The sequence below is a fragment of the Arvicola amphibius genome, chromosome 12 (genome assembly GCF_903992535.2).
Source record: "Arvicola amphibius chromosome 12, mArvAmp1.2, whole genome shotgun sequence".
Classification (NCBI taxonomy): domain Eukaryota; kingdom Metazoa; phylum Chordata; class Mammalia; order Rodentia; family Cricetidae; genus Arvicola; species Arvicola amphibius.
The window spans coordinates 117,994,562-118,004,582 of record NC_052058.2 but is presented as its reverse complement, the minus strand read 5'-3'; the positions used below and the strand labels follow the sequence as shown (position 1 = coordinate 118,004,582).

The 10,021-nt window shown below is 43.0% G+C and overlaps 1 protein-coding gene across 1 annotated transcript; it reads right to left on the bottom strand.

Annotated features, from left to right (window-relative positions):
• Window positions 1-8,153: 8,153 nt before the first annotated feature.
• On the bottom strand, window positions 8,154-9,800 carry LOC119802802 (developmentally-regulated GTP-binding protein 2-like). Its single transcript, XM_038313948.1, has one exon. It carries the CDS (start codon window positions 9,785-9,787, stop codon window positions 8,693-8,695), a length of 1,095 nt encoding a protein of 364 aa, XP_038169876.1. The 5' UTR covers window positions 9,788-9,800; the 3' UTR covers window positions 8,154-8,692.
• Window positions 9,801-10,021: the final 221 nt, after the last annotated feature.

Below are 10,021 nucleotides of genomic sequence, written 5' to 3'. Positions count from 1 at the left end.
GAAGTAGACACGATCGCCAGGCAAAATTGGGAACTTGAGGGTTGGGCGAGACTGGGCCAAGGGAAGATGGGGAGAGAAAAGTGTGAAGGGGAGAACGGGGGGAGCTCGGAGGAATGGGGTGCTTGGGATATAGGAAGGGTGGATATGGGAGCAGGGAAGCATATATCTTAATTTAAGGAGCTACCTGAGGGTTGTCAAGAGACTTGACCCTAGAGGGGTTCCCAGGTTTCCAGGGAGACGCCCCCAGTTAGTTCCTTGGGCAGCTGAGGAGAGGGAGCCTGAAAAGGCCAGTTCCTATAGCCATACTGATGAATTTCTTGCATATCACCATAGAACCTCCACCTGACGATAGATGAAGAAAATGACAGAGCCCCACATTGGAGCACCGGACTGAGCTCCCAAGGTCCTGATGAGGAGCAGAAGGAGAGAGAACATGAGAAAGAAAGTCAGGACCGTGAGGGAACCTCCAGCTGGCGACAGATGGGGAAGGTGACTGAGCCCCACATTGGAGCACTGGACTGAGCTCCCAAGGTCCTGATGAGGAGCAGAAGGAGCGAGAACATGAGGGAGAAAGTCAGGAACGAGAGGGGTGCGTTCACTCATGGAGACGGTGGGACAGAACTAATGGGAGATCACCAACTCCAGTTGGAATGGGACTGATGGATCATGCGACCAAACCCGTCTCTCTGAATGTGGCCAACAGCGGGGGCTGACTGAGAAGCAAAGGACAATGGCTCTGGGCTCTGATTGTTCTGCATGGACGGGCTCTGTGGGAGCCTTCTCAGCTTGGTAGATCACCTTCCTGGACCTGGGGGGAGTTGGGAGGACCTTGGTCTTAGCATAGAGTGGGGAACCCTGATGGCTCCTTGGCCTTGAGATGGAGGGAAGGGAGGTATGGGTGGAGGGAAGGGGAGAGAAGGGGGAGGAGGAGGGGCGGGAAGGGGGAGGAGGAGCGGAGGGAGGGGCAGTAGGAGGGAAGGAGATGGAAATTTTTAAATATAAAAAAAAATAAACCATGAGAATGAAAAAAAAAAAAAGGTCTCAGGCAAACTGTTTTCTCATGAATCCATACCCCAAATGTTGGTCACCACATGTAGCATGAATAATTAAGAACTCAGAAACAGAAAGTGGGATTCAGTGTGAAGGTCAGAAAAGCAAACCAGCCAGCCACAGGGTCTTACCTCTATCTCATTCATAAATAGTGATCCACAAATCTCAAAGTGAGACTGTCTGTGACTTTCTCCTCTTACCTTATATTCTTCTCTACAGATGAGATTAAAGGTATGCACTACTAGGAGTAAAGGCATGTACTGCTCGGTTTCTATGGCAAACTTGTGTGGCTACTAAGATTATAGGTGTGTGTTACCACTGCCTGATCTGTAAGGCTGACCAGTGGGGCTGTTTTACTTTCTGATCTTCAGCAAGCTTTATTTATTAAAATACAAAAGAAGTATCACTACAGTTCTATTTTAGTAACTTCCTTTGCTACAAAATCTGCTGTATATTTCTGAAGTTGATATAGCTTTATATATATCCACACTGTATTTAATCTATTTACATCATTAAATCACTTTATGTTTAATTGTAAACAAATTAGAGTTTGGTGAGTCATTTTAAGGCAATTTTTATTAAATGAACTTAGATTTATAACTGACTTAAGCTTCTCAAGGCCTATAGTGAAAGAGGTAGCAATTTGCCTGTCCTCAAGCAGTCTCTCTCTGTTACCATCCCCTCTTCTCAGATTGCAGCACTTAGTAGGACCTGGGAAACAATATTGAACAGTTTTGCAACCAAAGCCTATCACTGGCTCAGACTCCACCTTGGTTTACCTGAATTTGCTATGACTGCACAACCAGCAGAGCAGATTGACAACCCAATCAGCAAAGGAAGATTTCATATAATATGGCTGCTGAATTTTGTGCAGATTTAGCAGAGTCTCCTGCTTATATTAACTGTGTTAATAGTTAATAGTACTGAGAGGAAGTAAAAGAGGCAAAGGAACAAAGCAATCTCAGATCCAGTCCACCAAGATGCATCTGACATGCTGCAGTGGCTTCTTCATGAGTTTTATTGACTTTGTCCTACAACAAGATTAAACTTTTCAATAGAGACCATATTTGCTATATATTGTTTCTATGGTGCACTACCTGGGACCAGTTATTCCAGTTATTCTTAATACAGCATGTGCAAGTCTCTCGGTTTTAACTGCTATTTCCTTTCATGGGGATTAGTGATTAGAAATTGCGCAATATCTCTCATTTGGTTTAAAACTTTGATTTTCCAACTTTCACCAAAGAAGAGCTTCTGGGAATAGAATGCTTTTAAATAAAATGCTTTTTTTAATGGTTGACCAAAAGGATTAAAAGTGTGTATTAAGAACAGCAGCAAGCTTTATTCTGTTTCTTGACTTCTAAAAATCCTTTAGCTGCCTTTGTTCAGTTTGACTGGCTTTAATTGTTCCAACCCCTTTTGTCCCTTTCCCTTTAGTGCCCCTGAAAAGTTCTTCTCATTGAAAACCTCTTCCAGAGGACACTTTTTTCACACAGACTGAGCCATCTACCAAAATCAATGGCAGCATGCTGTGGAGGTCTTTTGTGCATAGGTTCCTCTCTTCACTAAAGGGAATCATGATGGGAATGAGCTTCTAAATGCTTTAAATACCCTGGACTGACAGGGTTGCCATTATGAGCAGAGGTAATGAAACAGTCCTGAAAAGTTGAAGCTGCATAATAGAAGAGTTAGAAAGAAGAATTTACAGGACAAGAGTGGTCAGTCACTCCTAAGAATGATGTAATCCCTTCAGAAGGTCCTTGTTAATAGAAATCACTTCCTCCAAGTACAACTCTGCCAATTTTCAATGTACAATGAGCATTTTCCCTGTGAAATTTGATACCAATTTCCAAAATGAGCCTTTGTTTCTAGAGTTTACATCTTTAACAGAGAATACAGATAGAAAGCTATTGTGAACTTAACAGTCACTGAATAAACTTCCCCTTACAAGGCATGGAGTCTTCATATATTCTGACAGCAAGTTCTTGAGATATTCTCTCCCCATGACTGCTGGTTTTGAGGTAACAGTAATGTTCCTTCCCTGTCACTGTTGGTTCTGAGGCTCATCTTTCCATGTAAATGCATGTCTGTGCACTTATTATGTTCATTGCCCACATAGACCTGAGGAAGTTGTGGCCTCTCCTGGATCTAAGGTTACAGAAAGTTGCAAAGCACCAGATGATGGTTGGGAATCAAATTCCGGTTCTCTTCAAGGACAGTAAGTGTTCTTAACAATTGATTTATTTCTCCAACCTTGATGATAAACTGTATTTGCATTTATTTACTTTTTTCCATTTGTGTGTATATAAATCTAATTTTAATATTGTTTCCCCTGCTTCTGATTTTAAGAAATAAATAAATTTTTATATTAATTTTTTACTCTTCATATATCATTTCATCAATTCCTCTAGTGTATATTCTAAACACATTTATAAAGTTTGCTATTCATTAGGCCTGTTACTTTTTACTATGCATTTTCCTGAAGAGAAAGTGTATTATAGTCAAAGAGTACTGAGTAAGTCTTGAATACCTATTAAAGAAGTCTTTAGTGATTCAATCACTTCTTCTCTAGTTGTTCAAATTTACCTTTTACTTTGTTTATACATTTCTTACCTTTGTCTTCCAGTGAGAAAGTTGAATTGCAGCCTGGAAACAGAAGGGGAGAAAGAAGAATCTTGCATAAAGTTGAGGCTTTCTTGAGCAAGATTGCTGCTGAATCTGAAAGGGTCATAATTCAGCTTGAGATATCTTTGCTAAAGGTAAAGTTAGCATTCTTAATCAGCAAGAGCTAAGTCTTTGAAGAACAGGAACTCTTTCTGAGTTCTTTGCTGTCAGAAGGTGAGAATGGTTCAAAGTCTTCACCCCAAAGCAAGAAGGATGCTCAGTCAATTCACATACATTCCAAAGACTAGCTGGGCTCTTAAGGGGTAAGGCATAAATTCAGTGGTACAGTAATACATAAAGCATGTCCACTTATTCTCAGCCTAACAATAAATTCCTTCTGCATTTCAACCACCATGTCTCCTCACTTTTCTTGACAGTTTAGTCACCTTCTGTGTGGGGACCCATCTAATTTTCAGGCCACTTTGATTATTAGGAACTTCTGCTATCTTCTCTATTTGATAAATCTATTGAAATTCTCACTCAATGCTTAAAGTTTCCTTCAGGCCCTGTAGTTCTCAAATGTACCTCATTGACCCTGTAAGTTCTTTGCAATTCTCCCTAAGTCACAATGGGTTTTCTGTTAGCTCTGTGTAGTATTGTGATTATCTATCATATTGTCTTTAGTTACAATGTATTCCTGTTCTTCTATGCTTGGAAACATAAAATGTGTGAAGGTTTTGTGGTAGGTGATGCTACGGGATATTTGTGAAGCATTTTATAATCTGTTCTCACGTTCTCCATTTTCTGAGTTTAGATATTTTATCATTTCCCTGTTTGAATTCTGGTGACATTACAACTAACAGAAGCTGACCTGCTGAGTGTTTTTAAATTGTCAAGTTCCTTTTCCACACATCACACTGAGTTACTATGAGAACAAAACATAGAAAATTTCCTCCTTGAGGCAAGAGGGTTCATTGTTCATGTATTTCCTCATTTTAATGTATCCTGCTATTGGCTTCAGGATTAAGAACAACTTCATCAGTTAGCCTGAACTGCTTGTTCTTGAACATGTGACCTACTGAGAAAAATTGGAGAAATGGTATTTGCAAACTTCCCTGTGGGTAAGCACATACATATGTGGTGAAAAATATCATTGGATACAAAGAACATTCAAGGAAGGCATAAGTCAATGCAAACATTATAACTTTTGCCAGTCTTGTTTACCCATACTCTCCCACAGTACATGCCCTGTGTGAGTCTGTCCTCATCAACCCACACTCTCCCCTCAGGGCTATATTCTATCATTCTCCTCCATAGTCCCGATACTGCTCTGAGCTATTGATGCTTTGATAAACACATTAATTCTTAATGTTCTGTAACTCTGTCCATCAAAATGTTTGAAGAGTAAATGAGATATGAGTTACACAAGACCTCACTTAATCTCAATAGGAACCGAGCTGCAACTGTATAAATTTCTTATGCCATCTCCTCTTTTCTCTTCAGCCTCCATCTTTTTATTCTCTAGCTCTTATCTCTACATAGACTTCAGGGGATATCATATGTGCCTACACATATGTTTTTATCTGAAATACCATCCTGACTTTTCACTTGACTTTATATCATGCTTGGTACCTCATATAAGAAGCTACCCTTTCAGAAGCCTGTTTTTCTTCAGTTAGGGCTAGGTGCTTTTCCTTTGTGTTTACTATGAGGGCTATTTCCTTCCTCAATCGCAGTATTTAATCCTCTACCCAGAATGTATTATCTAGCTTTCTGATTTTCATTCTTAGGACAAGAATGCCACGTTCCAGCTCCTAGGACATGGATTCCAAATGGAGGAGTAAATAGGATGAACACATTGTGATTGGGTGCTCAACAGATCATATGTGTAACGCTTCATGAATTTCCCTTGGTTAATTACTCTTTTAAATAAAAGAACATTAACATTGACCTGCTCAAAATTGCAAGAAGTTTGAAACTGAATACAATGTGTCTAGAACCAAATGCTCACCTGTTCTTGGTGTCAAATTGTATGTGCAGTGAATTAGTCTTCCCTCTTCTTCAAGTCTCATCAGTCTAAGTGCACTTGCAGTTTACCAAGTTATTGCTCTTTCATGTGGATCATGTGTTCTCTCATTGGGATGAGATGATTTGTAAAGCTACTTCTAACAAGTTTGGTCTCATATGCATCCTTAGTACTTAGATTTGGTTGTGTACACACTAGTTAAATGCAAATTACACTGAGGTTTAGAATTTTCTGCATCATTACTTAAATGCATTTGTATTCCCATGAGCTATCTGTCCCAGTACTCCATTGAATAAAGCAGTGGCTTTATTCATCTAGGATTTTTCTGTCAAGGGTTTGCAATTTGAAAATATTTTTATTAGTCTCATGGTCTGCTCAGGTGTGTCATCATTACCTAGTTACAAACTATGGGGAATGCTTTTATAATCTGCCCTCATTGGCAATTAAAATCCTTCAATTATACAGTGTTTAAAAGGTAACTCTGGTAAAAGTCATGATTTCTTGGATAAACTGGTATTTGTTCTGATGTTTCTAAATAGTAAGGATTTTTTTTATTAAAATATGTACAAAAAGTTAATGTATACAGGCAGCTTATGTCAGGTGTTTCTACCTTCCTACTGTGTAGTCAATAGGAGCCAGTGCCACAGATTGAAGTGTTTGAAACAAATTCCTGGTAAGGAAGCCCCAGAGAGAAGAGCTCTACTCCTGTTGTACCATCAGAACATTTGTGAAGAACCCAAAATCTACCACTGAAGCTTCTCCTCCAGTGAGAGCTGCCTTTAGTGCACTGGCTCACAAGACAAAAGATATGGAACTGCTTGTTGACTGAGACAGATAAAACCAACCCCCAATTAGAACCTCACACCAAATTGTAGCTGCATTTTTCACCTTTATACATTTCATCAATAAATGTCATTGCCATGCCACCTCAAGACTTTCATCAGTAGGCACACATAACTTTTGGGCTAGTTGCCAGAAAGAGTGAGGACACCAGTGATCAATGAATCATTCATTCTTTTTGAATGACAGTGTGAGCTTCGTGATGCTTAACCTAGAATTCATGAGAGATGTTTGTTAGGAAAACTAGATAGAAAGAAAGGCAATGTGAAACTTCTTCATTGGGTAATCATAATAAGGGCTAGATAATATTTTTATGATCTTAAGGATCACACTAAAGAATTGAAAACATTGACCTACCACTGCTAAATTTACATTGAATGGTAGAGTTTGTGGTTTTTTTTCTCTTAATATTCACACTGGATTCATATTTGATTATGATAAAATCAACTACAAGGACTATAAAACTATTGTGAGATACCATGGACACAGAGAGGGCTGTAGAGATGGCTCAACCCTAAAAGGTGAGCCTCACAATCCAGAACAAGAGAGTCAGATGCAGTTCAGGGTGTGGGTGTTGGTGCTGTGCTCCAGGAACATTTTCTATCCAGGCACTTTACAGTTAATGGGTAGCTGCTCTTCAATCATGCGTTCCACAATTTCACATTTCAATTTAGTTATTTTGTGGTTTGAAGTGAGGGGTTTGAAGGGGAAGCCTAGCCAATCACCTTGTTTTGTAAGGTGTGTCCCCCTTCAGCTAAAGGCGTGTCTCCCTTAGGCTAATATTGATTTATAAAATCTTGCAGGCCACAGGCCCGTCTGCTCTTTGTTTTCCTGCACTCCTCGCTGGAACCTTGAATTTGTAAGTTCCCTTTTCATTCCTTTATTAAAACTGATATATATATAATAAAGCTAGTCTGGTGAATCATAACTGCCGATCAACCACGCACCTTCATTTGGCGTCCAACTCGGGGCATTTGGGAGCCTTTAGCTCCGGTTCCCGCACTGCCTGGCAGGGATTCGGCCTTGGGCTCTTGATTGCTTCAGTGCAGTTTCCCAGACTAGCCTGTCCCAGCCCTGCTTGTACAGAGCACAGGACGCATGCAGGTGACTCAGTCCAAGCTTGCTAACCCCTCAGGCAGCACCAGTCCCAGCTGAGTTCAGCCTGGGCCCTGAACTGCCGGAGACTAGCGGTTACTGCCTGTGTCCCAGCATTTGAGCTTGTGCAGCCACTGGTGAACAAGCGCAACCCCACTGCCATTACAGTCCACACCCGACCAGCTTCCCTGCTTCCTCCGCTGGTACTGCGGACTCGGTTTGGATGATTTGGCTGAGCAGTTACTGCCCTCGCCACGATATTGAAAGTAAGGCTGAGCAACCAAGCCAGGGAGCGAGCCAGCAAAAGGACCACAGGGCTCGTGACTGGATACAAGCAGGCTTCTGAGGCCACGTTATCCCCCCAGGCAGCGCCTTCCCCTGCCCAGCTATAAGCCACACAATGCATGGTTTGTGAGTTTCTATTTTTTATAACTTTCTTTCCGGTTCTGACTTTTTTGGCCATGTGGATCTAGGTGCACCCCGCCACCTACTGGCAGGGAATGGTCATTACAGGTAAAATTTCTTTTTTCTTTTTTTTTTTTCACGTCCCATTCTTTTATTTCAGAAAGGAGGGCAGAGATAGGAGCTCAGAAGGAAACAGAGCCAGACTCACAGGTCCCACCCAGGCAGGCAGGGCTGCTCTGGAAGGGTTCCCAGGGGGAGGCACTTTAGGACACTTTGGCTGGGCCCTGGCTTCCACAAGGGAGGACCTGTGGGAGGTTTCAGCCTGAGCCCGCTAAGTGCTAGAGTTGCTGTCACAAGTCTCAGCCCCAGGGACCCAGGAGGGCCTACCCTGAGCCTGGGTCCGCTTGAGGTCTGGCTGGGAGGATGTGGGTAACTAGCTCCTGAGTGCCCAGACGGGCACAGGACATGGACACAGGCTGTAGGCTTCCTAGGAAGCTTAGCACAAGAACAGGCTTATAGAAAATGTCCTCAGCAAAGCCCTGGTCCCCAGCCTCGCCTGTCCAATATTGCTTACTGAAGAAGCTTATGAAACAGCTGACTCAAGAGTCCCATCCTGGGGAGTCCCAGGGGCTCTGAGTCCCCAGGAGCCACGCCGGCAGGCTGGTGGGGTGACTACTTCTTCACAATCTGGATGACGTCCTCATGCTCCATGGTGTGAGTCAGGCCTACCCGCTGTGGGCTGTACTTGGTGCTGGTACCCCACACCAAGGCATACTTGAACTGGCTGGCCAATGACCGATGGATGCGGTGGCACATGTGTTCAACAGAGGACCCTTTCCGGAGAATGATGGCATCTGTGAAGTCTGGTCTCTGCCCTCTCTTCTTGGTGTAAATGCAGGTGAGAGCCAGGTACTCCCAAAGCATTTCCAGCAGGTAGTCCAGGTTCAGCTTCATGCCACAGCTGATAACTACACTGTTGGGCTTTCGGGCTAGACGATCTACTTCTTCCATGGAGATCTGGTCGATTTTGTTGTACACATATAGGCAGGGCATATACACCCGGTTGCCCACGATCACATCAATGAATTCATCCGGAGAGCAGTCTTCTCGGAAGAGTACTTCAGCGTTGAAGATCTTGTACTCATGCAGGATGAGCTGCACCAGCTTCTCCGAGCACTGTGTCAGTGTGACCGTGGAGTTAAAGGAGATGCCGCCACCTTTCTTGGGCTTGAAGTAGATGTTGGGCTTGTGCTTGTTCAGGCGAATACCCACAGCCTCCAGCTCCTTCTCCAGCAGGGACCTTTGCACATCTCCCTTGGTGGCATCCAGCATCATGACGACAACATCGGCTGTGCGTGCTACAGCAATCACCTGCCGGCCACGGCCTCGCCCTTGTGCTGCTCCTTCAATGATTCCAGGAAGGTCCAAGAGCTGGATGTTGGCGCCTTTGTATTCGATGACTCCAGGGATGCATGTCAGGGTGGTGAACTCATAAGATGCAGCTTCGCTGGCTGTAGAGGTCATCAGACTCAAGAAGGTGGACTTACCCACAGAGGGAAAGCCAATCAGTGCCACGCAGGCATCACCTGACTTCATGACATCAAAGCCCTCTCCTTTAGATGAGGCTGATTTGGATGGTTCCAGGAGCTGGGCCTGATACTTGGCCAGTTTTGCTTTCAGCAGGCCCAGGTGGTACTCGGTGGCCTTGTTCTTCTGCGTCCGAGCGATCTCCTTCTCGATCTCTGAGATTTTCTCCAAGATCCCCATAGTTGCTGCTTCGGCAGAGATCCACACTACCTACAGCTTACAGCGCTGGGAACTCAGGTCTGACGCCGGAGGCCTAAAATTTCTTTTGATTAAAAATAAATGTCTGACCATTATCACCGTTGAAAGCTTCTGCAACCTATTTAATTATACTATGGTAGAAATATTGCAGGATACATATGATATTCCCATAAATCGGATATTTATAGGGCTTGCAATTTTTCTCGTATTTGGTTT

Bases quoted from the DNA above. Each gene is read 5' to 3' on its own strand.
- LOC119802802 (XM_038313948.1), bottom strand. From the start codon at position 9,787: ATGGGGATCTTGGAGAAAATCTCAGAGATCGAGAAGGAGATCGCTCGG.